The 20,009-nt window shown below is 31.8% G+C and overlaps 5 protein-coding genes across 9 annotated transcripts; 4 read left to right on the top strand and 1 right to left on the bottom strand.

Moving 5' to 3' along the window:
* Positions 1-262: 262 nt before the first annotated feature.
* Positions 263-3,191, top strand: LOC101492057 (isoflavone reductase homolog). The gene is made up of 4 exons (XM_004512368.4): positions 263-655; positions 1,908-2,148; positions 2,380-2,583; positions 2,812-3,191. Exons 1-4 carry the CDS (start codon positions 326-328, stop codon positions 2,970-2,972), a joined length of 936 nt encoding a protein of 311 aa, XP_004512425.1. The 5' UTR covers positions 263-325; the 3' UTR covers positions 2,973-3,191.
* Positions 3,192-3,998: 807 nt separating this feature from the next.
* LOC105852687 (uncharacterized) lies at positions 3,999-9,531 on the bottom strand. 2 transcript variants are annotated; one of them, XM_073364556.1, is made up of 3 exons: positions 9,152-9,531; positions 8,996-9,061; positions 3,999-4,507 (listed from the first exon to the last, which is right to left on the bottom strand). In XM_073364556.1, exons 1-3 carry the CDS (start codon positions 9,410-9,412, stop codon positions 4,475-4,477), a joined length of 360 nt encoding a protein of 119 aa, XP_073220657.1. In that variant the 5' UTR covers positions 9,413-9,531; the 3' UTR covers positions 3,999-4,474. The 2 variants fall into 2 exon arrangements, with proteins under 2 accessions (XP_073220657.1, XP_012574611.1); XM_012719157.3 differs by lacking the exon at positions 3,999-4,507 and adding an exon at positions 5,807-8,663.
* LOC101491104 (protein LPA3) lies at positions 4,049-6,954 on the top strand. Of its 2 annotated transcripts, none has more exons than XM_004512366.4 (9): positions 4,049-4,190; positions 4,273-4,449; positions 5,007-5,054; positions 5,169-5,208; positions 5,308-5,408; positions 5,791-5,983; positions 6,075-6,173; positions 6,388-6,505; positions 6,741-6,954. In XM_004512366.4, exons 1-9 carry the CDS (start codon positions 4,131-4,133, stop codon positions 6,862-6,864), a joined length of 960 nt encoding a protein of 319 aa, XP_004512423.1. In that variant the 5' UTR covers positions 4,049-4,130; the 3' UTR covers positions 6,865-6,954. The 2 variants fall into 2 exon arrangements, with proteins under 2 accessions (XP_004512423.1, XP_027193382.1); XM_027337581.2 differs by having other exon boundaries at positions 6,366-6,505.
* Positions 7,104-8,832, top strand: LOC101491422 (probable UDP-glucosyl transferase 73B6). The gene has a single exon (XM_004512367.4). The coding sequence runs from the start codon at positions 7,156-7,158 to the stop codon at positions 8,611-8,613; it is 1,458 nt and encodes a 485-aa protein (XP_004512424.1). The 5' UTR covers positions 7,104-7,155; the 3' UTR covers positions 8,614-8,832.
* Positions 9,532-9,553: 22 nt separating the features above from the next.
* LOC101490773 (uncharacterized) lies at positions 9,554-17,995 on the top strand. 3 transcript variants are annotated; one of them, XR_003474582.2, is made up of 12 exons: positions 9,554-11,584; positions 11,723-11,808; positions 11,901-11,946; positions 12,520-12,610; positions 13,685-13,869; positions 13,964-14,029; positions 14,142-14,184; positions 15,366-15,420; positions 15,642-15,690; positions 16,441-16,521; positions 16,643-16,751; positions 17,387-17,995. XR_003474582.2 is itself a non-coding variant. In XM_004512365.4 (12 exons), the coding sequence occupies exons 1-12, from the start codon at positions 11,528-11,530 to the stop codon at positions 17,498-17,500; spliced, it is 969 nt and encodes a 322-aa protein (XP_004512422.1). In that variant the 5' UTR covers positions 11,290-11,527; the 3' UTR covers positions 17,501-17,995. The 3 variants fall into 3 exon arrangements, 2 of the variants coding, with proteins under 2 accessions (XP_073220656.1, XP_004512422.1); XM_004512365.4 differs by having other exon boundaries at positions 11,290-11,584; positions 16,441-16,508; XM_073364555.1 differs by lacking the exon at positions 11,723-11,808 and having other exon boundaries at positions 11,268-11,584; positions 12,773-13,869; positions 16,441-16,508.
* Positions 17,996-20,009: the final 2,014 nt, after the last annotated feature.

The following is a 20,009-nucleotide window of genomic DNA, read 5'->3' as shown; positions in this document are numbered from 1 at the left end:
ATGAAGAGTTTCCCACATAAACTGATTCAATAAATATTTAAAGAAACATATATATTAAATGAATACTATTTAAAAATAATTTTTCATATAAAATTAAATTAAGATTTCTCAACAAGTTATTTCATTATTTTTTTAAAAATAAAGTTCTTCCATTTTAAACACAAAAGTCTAGGACAATTTACATATAATGCTTTGAAGGCAAGTTTGAGTATAAGAAAAGTCATTTTATTTTATTTTATATATATAGTAGCCTTGAAACACATATTCATATCCACTTAGAGAAAGATACATTAAACTATAGCTACAAGAGAGAGAGAGAAAAAAAATGGGAAAGAGCAAGGTTCTAGTTGTTGGGGGTACTGGTTACATTGGGAGGAGAATAGTTAAGGCAAGTTTAGAACAAGGACATGAAACCTATGTTCTACAACGTCCAGATATAGGACTTGATAGTGACAAGGTTCAAATGTTGTTATCTTTCAAGAAACAAGGTGCTCATCTTATTGAAGGTTCTTTTTCTGATCATAAGAGTTTAGTTGATGCTGTTAAGTTGGTTGATGTTGTGATTTCAACTATGTCTGGTGTTCATTTTCGATCTCATAATTTGATGATGCAACTCAAACTTGTTGAGGCCATTAAGGATGCTGGGAATGTTAAGGTATGATTACAAATTATTTTGTATAACTAAATTTAGACCATTAAAATTTAAATATGTTTAATTGATGATTAATTTTTAGTCACTTAAAAATTATGATTAATCAAATCTATATTTAATTAACGAATTTTGTGTAATACTTGGTATATTTATTAACTACTTTTGAACATAATTTTAGTTGATAATCTATACTATATATATATATATATAAATAATTGTCAAAGTGTTGAAATATTAATTTTAATTTATTCATGAAATGCCAAAATATTGACTTTATTGTACATGAGGTCAATTGTTTATTTTAAAAGAATCAATCAGTACTTATTTATTAATTTGAGCTACACAACAAACTATTAGCTGTATATGAATTATTTTCCCATTGGAAGTATTTTATAAATCATATGTTGGGAACTTTACTGTAAAAGTGTTAAAAAAAGTGGGTGATAATGGAGATTTAGTGTTAGTTGCTCACAATCAATATATTACCTAACATTTATTTTTTGCTTTAATTAACTACTGTATTACTATTTTACATTTTAACATGGAAGTTTCTTTTTGAATAAAAAAAATGGAAGTCAAATCTCTCATGCCTTAATGTCTGAAGTTAGGTACCAATTCTAAACTCAAACTAAACACCGACTTTGAATTAATATTACAAGACAAATTATTAAATTAATGAATTTAAATATAACTAAGAATGTCATATCTAATTTTGACTAACAATGTAAATTAATTATTTTATTTATTCAAAACTACATTATTATATTTTTAAAGTTATTATAATAATGTGTCTCGAACAAAACTACAATATCACGTAGGAAATTAATTTTTTTTATTAATATACACTATGGATAAAATATTTGACAAATTTTACGTTACAATTAAAAATAAAGTATATATTGGTATTATGAATTTTTTAGTCATAATTTTTTTATAATTTGTCCACATATATATTGTTATAATATCTATTAAAATTTATTAAATAATCAATTTTAGTATATAAATAATATATCATTCAATTATTAATGATCTAATTTTAATAGTATTAAACATTACTGACTCACACGTTATGAGATTTAAAGTAAAATTATCACATAACTTTTTTAAAATTAATAAATAAATTATTAATATAATTTATTATAATTGCGTCGATTTTAATTGACTAATAATACAACCAACACATAGAAGTATTTACTTAGACTTACAATACAAACTTTGACTCACATGGTTTATGTCCTTTTTTTGCTACCACAAGCGTTTCTTGCCTTCAGAATTTGGCATGGACCCTGCTTTAATGGGACATGCCCTTGAACCAGGAAGAGTTACATTTGATGAGAAAATGACTATAAGAAAAACTATTGAAGATGCCAACATTCCTTTCACTTACATCTCTGCCAATTGCTTCGCCACCTATTTCGCCGGCAACCTCTCTCAGATGGGGACACTCTTGCCTCCACGAGACAAGGTGGTTCTTTATGGCGACGGCAATGTGAAAGGTACATCAAATCTTAAAAATATTAATAAATTAATCAATTTATGGTACATTAAACTAAATAAATAAATTAGTCTTTAAATTTTGTAAGTACGGTCCAACTTAGTATGTGACAAATAAATACTTTACTTAATCAATTTATGTGTATTTAGTTTTTTTTTCTTTTTATAATTTGAGCTATGACACAAAATCTTAGAATTGACACAATAAGATATGGGGTGTGTGTTTGTGGCAGTTGTTTACATGGATGAAGATGATGTTGCAACATACACAATAAAGACAATTGATGATCCTAGAACATTGAACAAGACAATATATCTAAGGCCACCAGAAAACATTCTCACTCAAAGAGAGCTAATTGAGAAATGGGAGAAACTTATTGGAAAGCAACTAGACAAGTCTACCTTATCTGAACAAGACTTTCTTTCTTCCGTGAAAGGTAAACACACCCTTTACCCAAAATAAATTAAAGTAAAATTATATATGCACACCAAGAAAAAAGTTATTAAATTTTTTTTACTTCCTTCAAAATAAAAAATTATATCTAAAAAATTAATGTATCTAGTCTTTAATTAAAGTTATATACATCAATTATTCAAATACAATTTTTTTTTATATTTCTTCCGAGATAAATAATTTATTGACTCTTTGATTGGTGGAAATTCAGATTTGGACTTCGCAGGCCAAGTAGGAATGGGACATTTCTATCACATTTTCTATGAAGGATGTTTGACAAATTTTGAAATAGGGGATGGAGAAGAAGCATCAAAGCTTTATCCAGAGGTGCAGTACACACGCATGGATGAATTTCTAAAATGTTATGTGTGATGAGATTATATAAGCATGAAAAGTTATACTTTTTTGTTCTTCAAATTAATAAAATAAATCTTGGTGGTGTTATATAATGAAGCAATTGAGGAGAAAGAATGTTGATTATATAGTAGCAAGTTATTTTCTTTGTAATCATGTTTGCTTTAATTGTGAACTTGTTTCATTTTTTCAACACAACAAATCTACCTAAATAATGTTAACCAAGATTGTTGGTGATGTTGGTATCCTCTCAACTAATGAGAAACTAATACCATGGTTTGAGATATTTCACCATCCAATGAAATTGAACAAACTTTATATTGAAATTTTATTTAATTAAGTGGTGTTCGCCTAATTAATAAACCATAATCAACCGTTAATCGTTGCGCTCAAATTTTAATTAAAATATTTTTTAGTAAAACTTTATTTATCTTTCGATTAAATTTTAAATTTTCAGAATAATGTCTTTTTCTTGAAAATAAGAGAATTAAGACTAAAAAATATTTAAATTTACCCATACTTGATTTTGTGAAGAGGTTTGTCCTTTGAAAATAAGAGCTACTAATGCTATCTTTGGATTCAATATTTGGAAAAGTAAAAACGATTCTTTTAGAAATTATTCTAACATAAAGCTATTTTAAACTTTAATTTTAAAAAATATATATATTCAAATATAAATTACTTCGTATTAATATTATTATGCTTTCAAAGAACATTATCTTTATATTACTCTAAAATAAAATACAAATAAGAATGATTTTTAAAAAATTTTATATATTTAGTCGCTTATATTTCGTAAGTTCCAATTTTATAACTTGTGTAAGAACAATTAAAGCAATAATAACTACATACTAGAATTACCAAATTACCAAAATGTTTTCACAACAAGTTTTTTTTAATTAAAAAGGTAGGACCATTGAATAAGAGTTACATCTTTTATATATTATTTATTTAATTTATTAGTAGTTGATGTGAAATTAATCACTTATTTTATTAAAATAAATTAAAATAAAGTTATTCGATAAAAACGCTGAGGACATGATATAAAAAATAAACCGTTAAGACATTAATTTTGATGCATATAAATAACATATCAAATAATACACAAACTTTCGATTTAAGTTCTTGGACTCATTGGTCCATGAAATGAGATGGGATGAGAGGTGCAAGTTGTAAATGGTGTTATCCATTACTAAGTCTACCACCATGTTCTCTATTTCTCCAATGGCATCCAAGGTAACTAGTAACTTCCCTTTATGCTTTTTCTTCAATTTTTCCTTCTATCTTCTCTTACTCTATCTCTTTTCTCTTTCTCTAGCTTCTCAACTTTCAATCTTTTTCGCTTCAAAATCATCATGCCTTTACTGTTCCTGTTCCTTCAAAGCTACCTACAAATCCAAATTCAGCAATTTGTTTTTCTGTTTCGGGTGATGCCAATGCTTCTCTTCAATCTGACGTGCCTTTCCCTCTTGATTACTCCCACCTTCTTCAACAAGTTTGTTACTCTTTCATTATCTTTTCTATGCTTTCACTTTTTGCTTTATTGCAATCTTCTGATATTGTTGCACAAATGTTATATCAGATTATTGTCTGTACAGTAATATATGTAATTTTATTGAACCAATTTGTAGAATTTTGTTATATTTAGATAAACAACTTAATTAAGTCTTAGCTTATTATATAAGTTATTATGTATAAGCTTTTTTTATAACAAAATATTAAATAAAGTCAAACTGGTTGTAAGCTATGTTGGAGAGCTTATATAAATAAGCTGAAAATAGTCTCTTAAGTTTTTGTGCTGATAGATAAGTTCAAATATGTCAAACCAAACATATGCTTTATTGTTTTCGTAAAGGCTTTAGATTGTCGCGGCTTTGAAGGTCGTATACTACAAAAAATTGCGGTCAAATATGGATGATGCGGCTGCATTTGCAGTCACGATGTTGTAGGAAGACATCAAAAACCTTGATGTTAGCTTCCATAATTGTGGTTGCAAACTGTTTGTTAAAACGATGCTAATAGAACATGCTAAAATTGGTGTATTTCCAACAGGCTAAAGTTGCAGTGGATTTGGCCATGAAGGATAACAAACAGCTAATGGTGAGTCATATCTGATAATAGTTTTATTAGGAATTGAGAATGAAATTTAAACACTTCAAACTGAGGAGTTGGTCTATTTTAGAGACTATAATGAACAAACACAATCTTAAACAGGAGATTGAGTTTCCCACAGCTGGACTTGCATCCGTACCAGGTCCTAAGTATTTCGGTTTCTTGGTTTTTTTTGCTACATTTGTTTCAACTTATATGCAAATTGAACTAATCGATTCATCTCGCTGATTATATATCGCAGGTGATGGAGAAGGTGGAATTGAGATGACAGGAAGCATGCAATTGATTCGTGAATTTTGCGACATCTTCATTTCTTCAGAGAAAACGACTCGAACTAGAATAGTAATCTTCTTGATTTACAGCACCATTCTTCTTTATGACCAAGCTTACCTTGGAAGTTGTCTTCTCTGCATGTAAAAAATTTGTCTGTGCTCGATTTTCTTTCACTTAACTTGGAAGTTGATTTTGGTTAATAGAATACAATCTAACCAAGTCTTTAGTTAGTTTCAAGTTTGATTGTCAATAGTTTGGTTGGTCCAAATATTTTGCATTATGTATGTGGTGATATCTTTTTGCATATGTGTGCTTTCTACAAAGCTATTGAATTGAAGTCATTCAAAATTCTTTCTAGTTCTTTAGAGATGATCATGGGAAAATTTTAATTGCATAACACAACTTCATCATCAGTTCCAGTTGAAATTGATGACAACCTTGTAAAAATCAGTTTTTTCCAGAAGCTAGTGAAGTTGACTTTGCAAGACAATCCGTCTTCAGTGGAGCTTCTTTTAAGTTGGACTATCTGACAAAGCCTTCATTTTTTGAAGATTTTGGTTTTGTTAAGAAAGTAAAAATGTCAGACAGAGTGAAGGAAGGAGATGAACTTTTCTTAGTCGCCTACCCGTATTTCAATGTCAATGGTAGATTCAAACTTCCTTCGTTATCATTATCGTTATCATTACTATAAACAATGGAAGGAAGTTTTATGACTATTGTTTCATTGTATGTCAGAAATGCTTGTTGTGGAAGAACTTTACAAAGAAGCTGTCTTGAACACTGATCGGAAACTGATAATTTTCAACGGAGAACTCGACCGTATCAGATCTGGGTGTATCCTTTTACAAGATTGTACAGCTTGTTAATATTTGAGCTGGTTCCACCTGGTCTTATCTATCATTTACTAAAAGTTATTTTCTTGCAAATGTATTTGTTTGGTGATGATTAGAAAATGAAGTATGATTTTTCAGAAAACAAGTTTTACTATCAAGTCTCTATATCCTTTTTTATTTACTCAGCAAATAGTTATATCCTTGAATGTATCAAGATTATCCACCATTCTTTTATCCAAAGCTTGCTGGACTTACAAAGTCATTTCTACCTGGGATGGAAACTGTGTATTACATTCATAATTTCAAGGGTCGCAATGGAGGAGTCCTTTTCAGGTAACTCAACCAGTTTATTGTGTTGGAAAGTCATGACTTACCATTGCAGTAATCTAGGAAATGTTCAATATCTTGGTTGGATATACGCATGCAATGAAATTTGCTGATAGCTAGACTTGATTTGGCTTAATGAAACTACTTATGAAACTTGTTATATTTACCTTATGGTTGAAATTGAATGCATATAAACACTTATAATGTGTTGTGTAATGTGTATTTATTTCATTTTCTGTAGGTGCTATCCAGGACCGTGGAAGGTCCTGAGAAGAGTAGGGAATAGTAAATACGTTTGTCTACATCAGCAAGATACTATGCCATCCCTTAAAGAAGTTGCACTTGACATTCTTCCATCAACTTGAATGGTGTTTATACTTTTAATAGATACCATTTACCAAGTTGTTGCTGTACAGTTTACAAATTCATCTAAGCAATACAAGTTTTCAATAGAATTTGTGTATCTTCTTACATTTCTTCTTTTTTTTTTTTTATTGGCGGTGACTCCGGTGGGGCCGTTTTCCGTGACCTGACCCCACACTGTCTACTATTCTTTTAAGTCCAACCTAACAGTCAAAATCAAATGGTCTTCTTCTTGCTTCCTATAAAACACACAACAACATATTCATTCATACACTCAAAAACCAAAGTAATTAATGTCTCAAGAAATTTGCATAGTACCATTTTTTGGACAAGGCCATCTTTTACCATGTTTCCAACTATGCAATCACTTAACTTCCATAAACTTCAACGTTACACTTCTCATCTCCTCCAACCTCACCACCTCCGTTCCCTCTTCACTCCTTCAAAACCCTCTCTTTCAACTTACTATAATCCCATCATCACCGATGAGTTTGATGTCACCGCCTTCGCCGGAACACCACCACGATGACCTTGCTAAAGGGCTTCAAAACATTTTATCTAACTACCATCGTCCATCCCGACCCGTTTGTGCCATTGTTGACGTCATGATGAACTGGTCGAACGATGTTTTCAAGAAATTCGATGTTCCGACGGTGGCGTTTTTCACCTCCGGCGCATGCTCCGCCGCCATGGAGGTTGCAATATGGAAAGCCCACCCTTTAGATATGAAACCAGATGAGATCCGTTTTCTTCCCGGGTTACCCGAAGATATGGCGGTTACTTATTCGGATCTAAAACGACGTCATCATGATCATCATCCTCCTCCTCCTCCACGTGGACTGGGGCCCAGAAAGATGGGTCCACCTAAACTAGGAGAACAGCCATCGTGGCTGGATGAGATACGCGAAACAATTGGTTTGATGATCAACACGTGTGATGATCTGGAGCGTCCATTTATTGACTATATTGCAAACCATGTTGGTAAACCGGTGTGGGGTGTTGGACCGCTTTTGCCGGAGCAGTATTGGAAGTCATTTGGTTCCGTTATCCACGATCGTGATTTTCGGTCGAACCGGTTGTCTAGCGTCACCGAAGAAGAAGTGGTCCAGTGGTTAGATTCTAAGCAACGTGGGTCGGTGTTATACGTGTCGTTTGGTAGTGAGGTGGGTCCCACAATGGAAGAGTACACGGAACTAGCTCAAGCGCTGGAGTTATGTGAGCAATCGTTTATATGGGTAGTTCAACCCGGTTCGGGTAGACCGGGTCCTCCTCATATGGGTTTGAGAGGGAAACCCGGTTCAAGCAAACCAGAAACGGAAGAAGGGTATTTTCCTGATGGATTAGATAGTAGAGTTGGGAATAGAGGTTTGATAATACGTGGATGGGCACCACAACTATTGATACTGAGTCATACATCAACGGGTGGATTTTTATCCCATTGTGGTTGGAATTCAACAGTAGAGGCAATTGGAGGTGGGATTCCATTGTTGGCGTGGCCTATAAGGGGTGATCAACACTATGATGCCAAGTTAGTGGTGGGTCATCTTAGGGTGGGTTACATGGTATCTGATGATCTATCAAAAAAGGTAACTAAGGATGATATAGTTGAGGGGATACAGAGATTGATGAGTGATGAAGAAATGAAGAAGAATGCTGAGGTCGTTAGTGCAAAGTTTAGGAATGGGTTTCCAAGAAGTTCAGTAGCTGCTTTAGATGCTTTTAAGGATTGTATCAATCAGAGATCTGTTTAGGCTCCTTTGCTCAAACTTCATGTGTTTCTTTACTGCTGCATATAGAATACCTATATAAATTTTAATAAGTTAGTAAAAGTTTTATAAAATCGTTTGCTAGAATAGATTTAGATTCAGTCCAGATATATCCTTCAGCCATTGTAATCCTTCAACCATATGCAAACTATTACTACTAGTTTTAATAAAACCCTTCAACCATTGTCTTCTTCAAATTCAAAATTAACCTATTTCAGGGACAAATTTTAAGCTAAAAGAAATTATTAATAATAATAATAATAATAATAATAATAATAATAATAATAATTATTATTATTATTATTATTATTATTATTATTATTATAATAATCATAATCATAATCATTGTTAAAGAAAACGTAATTACCGAGCATCGTTGGCGATTCTGTCGATAACGACTGTAGAGAAGAATCACGATCGGGAGCTCTGTAATCTATACAATACAGAATAAGAGAAATATTTAATTAATTAATTAAGAAAAGTAAAAAGATAAAATGAAAATAGAGAAATAAAGTGATGGTACCGAAATGATGAAGAGAGTGAGAGAAGGATCGGTAACGAGGTTGATGGAGTATACGGTGTTAGCCACCCACAAGGATAAAGCTAGGCCAACTCCGCATAGCAAGTTGACTGTAAAGGCCTCTGAAGCTGAGATTGCCGGCGATGCTTCTGCGACTGAGGCTTCAGACGCCGTTGTTTTCTCACTGCCTTTTTTCCGGCGATCCATTATTTGAATTAAATCGCCAATAGAATTTAAGCAAAAAAATGAAACCGTAGTTACCATATACCGGGGTCCGGGACTCAGGTTTTTTTTACTTTCTTTTAAAGATATATTCCCACTATTAAAATTACAACAATGCTGATTATTATTTATTACGAAGAGTACTCAGTAATATGAGATAAAAGAAATGTATCGAAATTAACAATTTAATATGTTTGTGGAAGTGTGTCGAAGTGACCTCCATAATACTAAAGTGTGTTCAAACGTTCTAGTTATTTCACATCTTTTGTTTGTAAATGATTGTTTCTTGTTTTTTAAAGTCTTTATTAGAGAACCATAGATTATGAAAAATATATTGTATGTTTACGAAGTTGCGTCGTGTCAATCTATAAATTTATAAAAATTTGAAGTGTTTTGCAGTAGAAATGTGAATGAAAACTTGAAGGGAAGGATTACAGACCTTTTAGGTGTGTGTTCGGTATTAAGAAATGGAAAATACTTAGGACTACCTTCAATGATTGGTATAAGTAATAAAAAAAAATACTATCAGATTTATTAAGAACATAAGAAGATTAATTCATAGAGTAGTAAAAATCTCTCCCGGGCGGGCCGAGAAGTTCTAATTAAATTTATACTCCAAACTATTCCAATCTATGTAATGAGCATATTTCTGCTACCCCTACTTTAGGAGATGAGATGGAAAAAATAATGAACTCATTTTGGTGGGGAAAAAATGGAGGACAAACTAGAGGCATCAATTAACTCAAGTGGGACAAGCTCGCAATACACAAATGTGATGAAGGTATGAGTTTTAAAAATAAATGTTTTCAATATATCCATGTTAGGTAAACAAGGATGCAGTTATTATCTAACCTGGACAACCTTGTCACTCGTCTTTTCAAAGCTAAATATTTGTGATTTTTGGTCTGCTAACCTTGGTCATAATTCAAGCTATGTTTAGAGGAGCATTTGAAGTACAAAACCACTTACGCATGCGGGATCCTGTTGGAGTATTGGAAACAGATCCAATATCCCTTTGTGGAATAACAATTGGCTAAGTGATGGGTTTAACTTTATTAAACCACCAGGGGTGTCTGATCAGCATGCAAATGCTTGTCTTTATAGTTTGCTTATGCCTTGGCATAAAGAATGGAATAGATCCCTTGTTACAACAATGATTGGTCCTAGCACCACTCAAAAGATTCTCAAAACACCTATTTTTGACTCAGTGAGAGAGGATATCAGAGTCTGGAAAGTCGATTCTAGTGGTATATATATTATCTGAAGTGTCTATCGATTTTGTCTAAACAACTTCATTGATACTTCAATTTTCAAAATGGTTGGCAGCTGAAATCTAATTTGAAAGTTAAAGGTACTACAAAAGGTTAAAAATCTTTTGTGGATAATTTATCAGAATTGTCTTCCTAGGAGCTCAAGGCTACACGAGAATGGTGTCAATTGTCCTAATCATATTGTTTTGTGTGATGATGGTGTCGAAGATAGTTTACGTATCTTCTTTTTGTGTAGGAATGGTATGAATTGTTGGCAACAATGCAATTTTAGAAATATGGTGCAAGCGATCACTATTCGAGCGAACTCTACTACAACTGTGATTTTTGCTCTTTTGCAAAGACTCGATCACACCCAAGGGGTCTCGATGCCAATGATCATGTGGAGTATGTGGCAACAACGAAACAATTGCATATGACACCACATCAGTAAAAACCCAATGCAAGTCATCAACCGCAATATACAACTACTAGATGAGTGGAAGTTGGCACACAATCTACAACAGTGGTGAAGGTCAAATAATATAATTAACTCCTCCACTATTTAAGATAAAATGTATGAATATAATGTAGATGTCCTTTTCTTTAGTCTCTTCAATCGTATAAAATAAAATATTTATATTCTCGTAGATAAACTTGAGAACGACACAATGAGTGAGTCAAAGATTGTATTAGTGACTTAGTAGCGGTATCCGCTTAAAATGATGGAAAGAATAATAAAATCTTATGTTTAATTTATTTCTTTTCAGAAATTTTAAATTTGTTAATCATGAGTATATAAATAAAAAAAATATTAAAGTAGCGCAAAAAAGGAAGTTCGGAAGGCGAAGAGAAAGGTTTTTGCCGTTGGGGTTTACTGAGTGCAGTTGAGTTGAGAAGAAAGCTGACGATGGATCGGTTGCGTCCTCGTAACAGAGCCGTCTTTTCTGGATTCACTAACGCCGAGGTATCTCTTCTTTCCCTTTTCATTTTTTATATTCTTCAATTCAACTCTTTCTTCATTTCATGAATCATGCTTTTTTATTGATTGGGTCAACCGTAACGTGAATTCACCCTATTCCATTTTGTCCTGCTTCTCTAACAGATTGAGAAAATGGAGAAATTGCTTAGAGAATCAAGAAGACAATCATTCACACACGATTTTTACCAAAAACTAGCTAAAAGTTTCAAGTCAGTTTTATTATTTCTCAAAATCACTCTTTTGTGTGCTTAGTTTCTTTTTTAACAACAAAGAACACGTTTGTGTTGTGTTTCAATTGCAGCTATTCATCTGGTCGTGCTGGTAAACCTATCATCAAATGGACCGAGGTTTCTGCTTTTTCCTGACTCCTTTTTTATTTCCTTAGTTTCTAGTGCCCTATGCTTTAAATACTGTTGCTTTAGCTCTGTTTGTTAGAATCAAACCGCTAGATAATACGATCAATGTATCTTAGTAATGTTGTTTGATTATGATACTTCACTCATGAGCTGAGCTTATAACAATTTTGTACAAGCTTGTGGCGCTTTTTCATATGCTACTTCAAGCAGTGTTTGAGTTTATAGCTTATAGTGTATCATTGTTTCTCTCATTTTTACCTTATCTTAATTGAGAAAATTTAAATATTAATCAAACATAATGTTTTATGTCATTTTATATTTATCCGTTAGTTCAAACCCTTAATTTTACCAAACACTTCAAATTCAATATGCTAGCTTATCCGTTATCTGTCAACCTATTCACTTTAAACTCATTTGTTATCAGCTAATTTATTTGCCATCTGTTACTTTTTATCAAACAGGGTCTTTGTTTATTTATTTGTCTTTGTGGCTTTTTGTTTGTGTTCTGTATTGTCCTTTCTTTTAAAAGCACTGTTAATTGTTCTGTTTTTGTGGGAATTTTAGATAGAAAGTTGGTTTCAGACTAGGCTCCAAGACTCTCCACAAGTCCCTGAAAATGAGTTGTTGTCTCCTCAAGGCCTTCAATGTAAGGAAGGTGAGAATTCTTGCATGCTTTAATGTAATAAGGATAGTTGGTACTTATGCTGTCTTCAAACATTGTAATGGTCCCGCATAAGATTATTTGATATCCTTGTTGGATTTGTAATTGCTGCTAAGTATATGGTAGCTTGCCTAATTTATGTTTGATGTGTTTCAGCCTTTGGGGTCTATCCAGCTATGTTGCATTTTTTTAATTCAAAGTAATTTCTTAGTGTTGACTATTGTCAATCGCGGATCACAGAAAATAACAGGTTGTTCAAATTTTGCTATGCTACATCGCTATAGCACAGTTAGAGCCTTGAACTAAATATCATATCGTGGAACAGTAGTGGTGTGTTCAAATTTCGCTATGCTATAGCACTATATTTGCTATTTGACAACATTGATGCTACAAATGAAACTTTATAATATGGGTTTTATGTTAAACTGCATTGAATATGGTATTAGAGGCATGTTAGGTCAAAGAAAATGACTCTGGGGGTGAGGAAGTGACTGTGCAGCAATGGGGGAGTATGAAAGGGAAATAGAATAGCACTCCATTGACTATTTTATATAAATTTAGTTAGATTCAATCTTGTGTTTATGAATATTTGAGTCAACTGCTAAAACTCCTTCAAGTCTTCATTCACATTTCTACTACAAAACACTTCAAATTTTTATAAATTTATAGATTGACACGACGCAACTTCGTAAACATACAATATATTTTTCATAATCTATGGTTCTCTAATAAAGACTTTAAAAAACAAGAAACAATCATTTACAAATAAAAGATGTGAAATAACTAGAACGTTTGAACACACTTTAGTATTATGGAGGTCACTTCAACACACTTCCACAAACATATTAAATTGTTAATTTCGATACATTTCTTTTATCTCATATTACTGAGTACTCTTCGTAATAAATAATAATCAGCATTGTTGTAATTTTAATAGTGGGAATATATTTTTAAAAGAAAGTAAAAAAAACCTGAGTCCCGGACCCCGGTATATGGTAACTACGGTTTCATTTTCTTGCTTAAATTCTATTGGCTATTTAATTCAAATAATGGATCGTCGGAAAAAAGGCAGTGAGAAAACAACGGCGTCTAAAGCCTCAGTCGCAGAAGCATCGCCGGCAATCTCAGCTTCAGAGGCCTTTACAGTCAACTTGCTATGCGGAGTTGGCCTAGCTTTATCCTTGTGGGTGGCTAACACTGTATACTCCATCAACCTCGTTACCGATCCTTCTCTCACTCTCTTCATCATTTCGGTACCATCACTTTATTTCTCTATTTTCATTTTATCTTTTTACTTTCCTTAATTAATTAATTAATTAAATATTTCTCTTATTCTGTATTGTATAGATTACAGAGCTCCCGATCGTGATTCTTCTCTACGGTTGTTATCGACAGAATCGCCAACGATGCTCGGTAATTAAGTTTTCCTTAAAAATTTCTCAAAAACCGTGCAATTCTATAGTTCTTGTGAATATTCTAGGTTTTTTTTTTCTTCCTGTTTTCATATGAATTATGTTCTATGCAGTACCTACGAGCCGTTGGGAGAGGTATTCTAGGAGTGCCAATAGGTTAGTTACTTCAAACTTCAGTTTTTTCTACAATTACTTCTTTTACTGCCATGGTAATGATTGCATTTTACAACGTCATTTAGGTTCGGATGTTACATTTGAAGTTGACGCAGTAACTACATCACATAATAATTAATCTTGGTCGTCTGGTCTCAAATCAATGACCTAATTGATATTGTGTATAACTATGTGGCTATGTTGTTGCAATGAATCTAGATTTGGGTTTAAAATTAAGGGTGGAAATTTAAAGGAAAATACTTACCTACACTACTATAGGTGCTCTTTTGTATTAAAAATATACATAACCTCTGATAGCTATCTATGATTGTCAAGGGATATGAGGCTGGTTTGGTGCTTGGAGTGGGAGGGTCAAGAGTGGAGTGATAAGGAAGTTGATGGTTCTATTCCTACCCACAACACAACACTAACACACTAACATTTGTCATTCGAAAAATAATGTATCTATGATTGTCCTTGCATAACTGCCTTGAAAATCAATTTTAATGTTGCTTTTATTACAATTTACAAAACAGCACCTACAACACTTATGGTAAGGGTACTATAGGTCTGTTCTACCGCTAGCCAAGTTCCCCTATAATAACTGATATTGTTAATATCATGTCTACTTGTTGTTCGATAAATTATAGTTTGTTTCCTTTATGAATGATGCTAGCAACACATTATCTTAACACGCTATTCTTAACACACACTCTTTTACCACATGACTTAGTGGAACCTATTTGAATCTCAACCAATATAACCGAATTTGTTGAGAAGAGTGTGTTGCTTGTACCCGTCTTCCTTTAAAGAATCAGTTGTTGTTTCCATCAATGATTACAAAAATGTTATCTTTGTTTTTGTCAAACAAAGAGTTGAACAGGAGGAAATAATACAATTAACACAATATATTTAAAATAAGAAATAAATTGCTAGTGGCATCAAGAAATGAAACAGATAACATATTTTCAAACTAATTTATGAATATTAATTTATGGCAAATAACATTGCTACTTTGTTATTTCATTATGATTTGATTCTTTATTATTTTTTGTTTTTCATTATATTCTCATCATCCATGATTTTGTTACTCTTTTCTTGATAACACCATTGCAAAAGATTTACGAGAGTGGCTTGCTGTTCTGTAAAAACTGATGATATTTCTTGTATCTTTTACTCTGCAGGGGCACTTCTAAATTCTTTAGGAGCTATTGCTTTGGGGGCGCCTGTTACCTTTCAGTAAGTGAAATGAGTTTTTTTTGGAGCACAGTTTTTTTTTCCTGCACTGGATTGAGGTCATTGTTGACAAGATGTAGGATTAAGTTAAAATATTGCTCCTTTAAACAAAACCAGTTGTTCCCCCTTCTATATTGTGCGTAAAGATGCCTTTTCTATTTCAACTTTGAAGATCCCCTAACGACTAGACTGTATATTGACTTTTGCAAATTTACTTGAGACAGGCACGTGGCCAAGACTCTAAATTGGTCTCTTATGATGTCGTTGTTCACAGTGAGTGACTAATTCGTTGCCATTTTCTTGCTTATAGTCACTGCTTCTAGAATATAATATTTTTGTTTTTGATTGGACTTGTCTCATATACGTGTATCTGTTTAGCTATCGATACTTTACATTCTTTTGTCTGGTTATTCATTTTTTCTTTTGTTTTCTGTTTGAAAAAAATGATCATTTATGGAAATTAACTAATGTTTAGTTGTTTATTGATTATTTTACTATAAGAAAATTGGAACTAGATGTTTTGCAATTCGTCTTATTTTATGAGAAGTTCTAGACTCAGAAAAGGACTGTTAGTATTAGCGTAGTCTTTTTCAAGTTAAAACAAAATCCCATCCATTATCGGCTGATACATGTTATCCATCATTTAGAACATATACATTTGATCTGGTGCAATTGTGGATGGTCAGATATCAGCCATTGATTTATGTTTTGCTTCTAATCAACTCACCATATAAAAGCTTGACAGTCAGCATATATTGAAGTGAAACTCAGTGAGTTGCATCATTATCACTTTCAGACATGTCACCACAACATCGAATACAAATTAAAACATCTAATTTTTTCTTGGTAGATTTTTTATTATTAAAATCTCCTACAATTATATTTGAAGTCATTTTCTTATCATTCCTCTTACCCTGCCCTGAATAAATTACATGTTTACAAGTATTGTCAGGATAGACATATATGAAGTATGGACCCGTGTTTATGTACACTTACATTGATGTGCAACTTATGTTACTACAGATAGTTCCAGCATCGTGTGTTCTTGGTTCATCGTGGGCTGACTGGAAACGTATATTTGCACAAACAAAGTATGTTATTCTAGTTAAGTTTATGAATTCTTTCATGTTTTCTTATGTGAAGTTTTTCATAATGCAATCTGCTTATTCGGCCCTTTTAGTTAGGTACATGTAGTACATGATTATAACCCTTGTACTATGTTTAGGCCGAATGGATCTATTGAGTATCTGATTTGTTTACAAGCGTATGGAGCAGTTATTGGGGGATGGTTTGGGGCCTGGCCAATGCCACTTGACTGGGAGAGGCCCTGGCAGGTAATCTTTTTTTTTCTTCCTAGTCCTCTGTCCTTGAATTAATTGACCGTTGTATTATTATTATTTTTATTATTATTATTATTATTATTATTATTATTATTATTATTATTGTTGTTATTATTATTATTATTATTGTTATTATTATTATGATTATTTTTATTATTATTATTATTTATTTATTTATTTAATTTTTTTTTTTTTTATAATCCCTCTCAAACTTGTTTAATCATTTTGAAGATGTTTCAGTTATTTGCTTTCCTGTCAGAATTTATGATGACATGTTTTTAAAACCAGCGTCTCTTCTTACTATGCTTGTGAGATTGTTTCAGGAGGGTAAATTTTTCCAATAGAATGAGAGGCATCCGCTGACTAGCCCTGTTTACTTTTATGTTTATAATTCTATTGTTATGAAGTATAAACTATAGTTCACATACAAAAAATATGCTTACAACCGCTTAAATGTGTATGTTAAATTATCATTTTTCCAACTTTTATAAATTATAATAAGAGAAGTAATATTCCAAGCATATGTTTTATTTGTGTAATTTTAAGTCTTATTATAAACAAGTAATTTTATGCTTGGTGAATCTTTCTCTTTTTGGCTGTTAAGGTAATATATTAATCTTAATTTTTAGGAATGGCCTATTTCTGTAAGCTATGGAACATTATCTGGTTATCTGGTGGCATTGGTTGCATCATTAGGCTTTGTTCTTGCTCATAGAAGGTTGCAACATGTCAAAAAAGAATGAAGTGCAACTGTCTGATTCAGGTCATTGGTAAGCTACTAAAGTAGCAGCCAATTTTTATACTTTGTGTTGAAATCATTAAGAATAGGTAGGAACAAAGCAAAAAAATAGAAAGACTCTTCACGGTATTTTGATAATGTGATGATATGACTTTTGCTTATGGTAATATCTAGCTACTATTATTTCTATTCATTCTAAAAAGGGTCAAATAGGGGGGAGTATAACTATTACAAGCAGAGTACAGAATTTTCAAGGTAAAAGAATCAATGATCTGTCATGATTTTAAGCGCAGCTGCAACCTACAAGAGAAAATACTTTGTCCTACTTGAAGATCACTTTAGCTGAAGCATTTAGTTAGGAAAAGGTCTTATACCATTTTAACAAAAAAAGTTACTTGTTTATTTGGGATATATAATGTAATGACGATAATAACAGCTCTTGTAATATGAATTTTGTATTGTGCAATTTAGACATTTAATGCTCGAACATTTGTCTTTATATCATTGGTTTTTTTGGGGTATACAGCAAAACGACAGCAAAACCAGAAATGGAGGTTTATGTTTATAGCAATGTACGACAATGATCTACAATCCACATCTACGATTCCCATACCTGTGAAGCTTAATATGTTGCAGTAAAAGTCTCCTTATTGAATTGATCAAGAGAACCAAAGCAAGAGTTCCTTTTTTGTCAATAAAGTTCCTTTAATATCTCATTTTATTTTTTAAGGTCATGCTAACAAGATCCCTAATGATACTCGTTAAGGAATCAAAAAGTAGAAATTTTACATTAAAAACAATCAAATTTGAAGCTATAAGAAATTTAATGCACAACTTCTAATATATTTTTAATAGAAGAAAATTTCTAAATTTAGATATTTATAAGTGCACCCAGGACCGCTGTTAGCATTTGTTTATTTTTTATTATTACATGGGAGGTAGAAATGGTATAATAGAAATGGTAGAAATGGTAGTGGATACTGATTCAATAGAAATAACTCATACATACGACAAGAGTGATAAACAGAAAATTATTTTTTCAAAATTTAAAACATTAAAGGTTTTATCGCCAACAGATTGGAAAGATCATCCTTCAGCATTAAAGAAATTTTCTAGACGATTTACTCCTCAGGAATATTCCTATTATGATTATATGGAGGCATGGACCAATATGCCATTACAAGAACCCTTTGATCACTCCTGGTTCATTTGGTTTAAAAAGGATATTTCGTTGCAGTTCCCTTTATGGTTTACTAAATGGTTCAATGAATGGGGACTCGAGCCAAAAATTTACCTAGAATTTGCTGGGTCGGCATTCTAGGAATTTGTTAAAGAAACTAATTTTCTGGATCATATGAAGATATTAATGTTTCATGCAAGCTTTGGTATTTCATGGATTACCTCGTGGACATACAAAAAAGAATTATCAATTCCTGATTCTGATATCAATTGGGTATTCAGAGTTATTAAAATTAAATGGTGGAACAAATTTAATCCAGAATTATTAAAAAAACTCTACACTCTTAGAATGGTTTAGAAGAAATCCTAAGTTTCTTATTAAGCCAAAAGAGATCGTTAAAGAATGACAATTCTTGGCAGAAAAATCTAAAATTATGGCAGAATTATCAGCTTCTTCAAATAAAAAAGAATTTTTAAAGAAATTACAAAAGGCAATTACTGAATCAGACAATAATGATGAAGACTCTGTAGAATCATCACAAAGCTTTACTCCACAAAATGAAGATGATTGTTATGGAATAGAAGAAATCTAAATTATTAAAGAATTTCGAAATTATTGAAGGAAAAATGTGACATCTAAGTTATTAAAGATTAATAGAATTATTGAAGGAAAAATGTGACCATACTCGGGACCCAAGGCATTAAAGATTCTCAGACAAAGCATGATGGCTACTTTTGACAAAAGATAACCCATTATCTTGATGTCATTATGAAGGCGGACAACATTATGTTTACTTTTGACTTTTGCAATGTATTATTAAGCTTTTTACTATTCTCTTTAATAAAGTTAGTTGAATTATTAATGCTATTTGAATTATGTAAGGGCATCAATGTAAATTAGTGCAAGGACATTATTGTAATCTAAGACATATCCTTCTATTATAAAAGGAAGTGGTCCTTCATTATGTAAGGCATTCAAAAACACTTATAAATATTTAGCTTCATCTTCATTGCAATTCCCTCATTCTCTAAATATCTAATTGTAAGTTTTTAATCATGAACAAATTTATGAATTTTATTTACTTCCAATTAGTTTTTCAAATTGCTTTCTTATTATCATGGTTTAGCTTCATCTTCATTATGGTTTAGCTTATTATCATAGTTTTTCAAATTGCTTTCTTATTACCATTACTTTCACATAATTTTTTATCATGGTTTAGCTTCATCTTCATTATGGTATCAGAGCCTTGTAAGAGGACTCTGATGAATTAAATTATATTTCTTATATTTTAAACTTATGTTTTTAAAAAAGTTATTCTTCAAAAAGTTTGTCA

This window comes from Cicer arietinum, chromosome 8 (genome assembly GCF_000331145.2).
Source record: "Cicer arietinum cultivar CDC Frontier isolate Library 1 chromosome 8, Cicar.CDCFrontier_v2.0, whole genome shotgun sequence".
NCBI lineage: Eukaryota > Viridiplantae > Streptophyta > Magnoliopsida > Fabales > Fabaceae > Cicer > Cicer arietinum.
The sequence above is the reverse complement of the archived record's forward strand: the minus strand, read 5'-3'. Positions and strand labels throughout refer to the sequence as shown.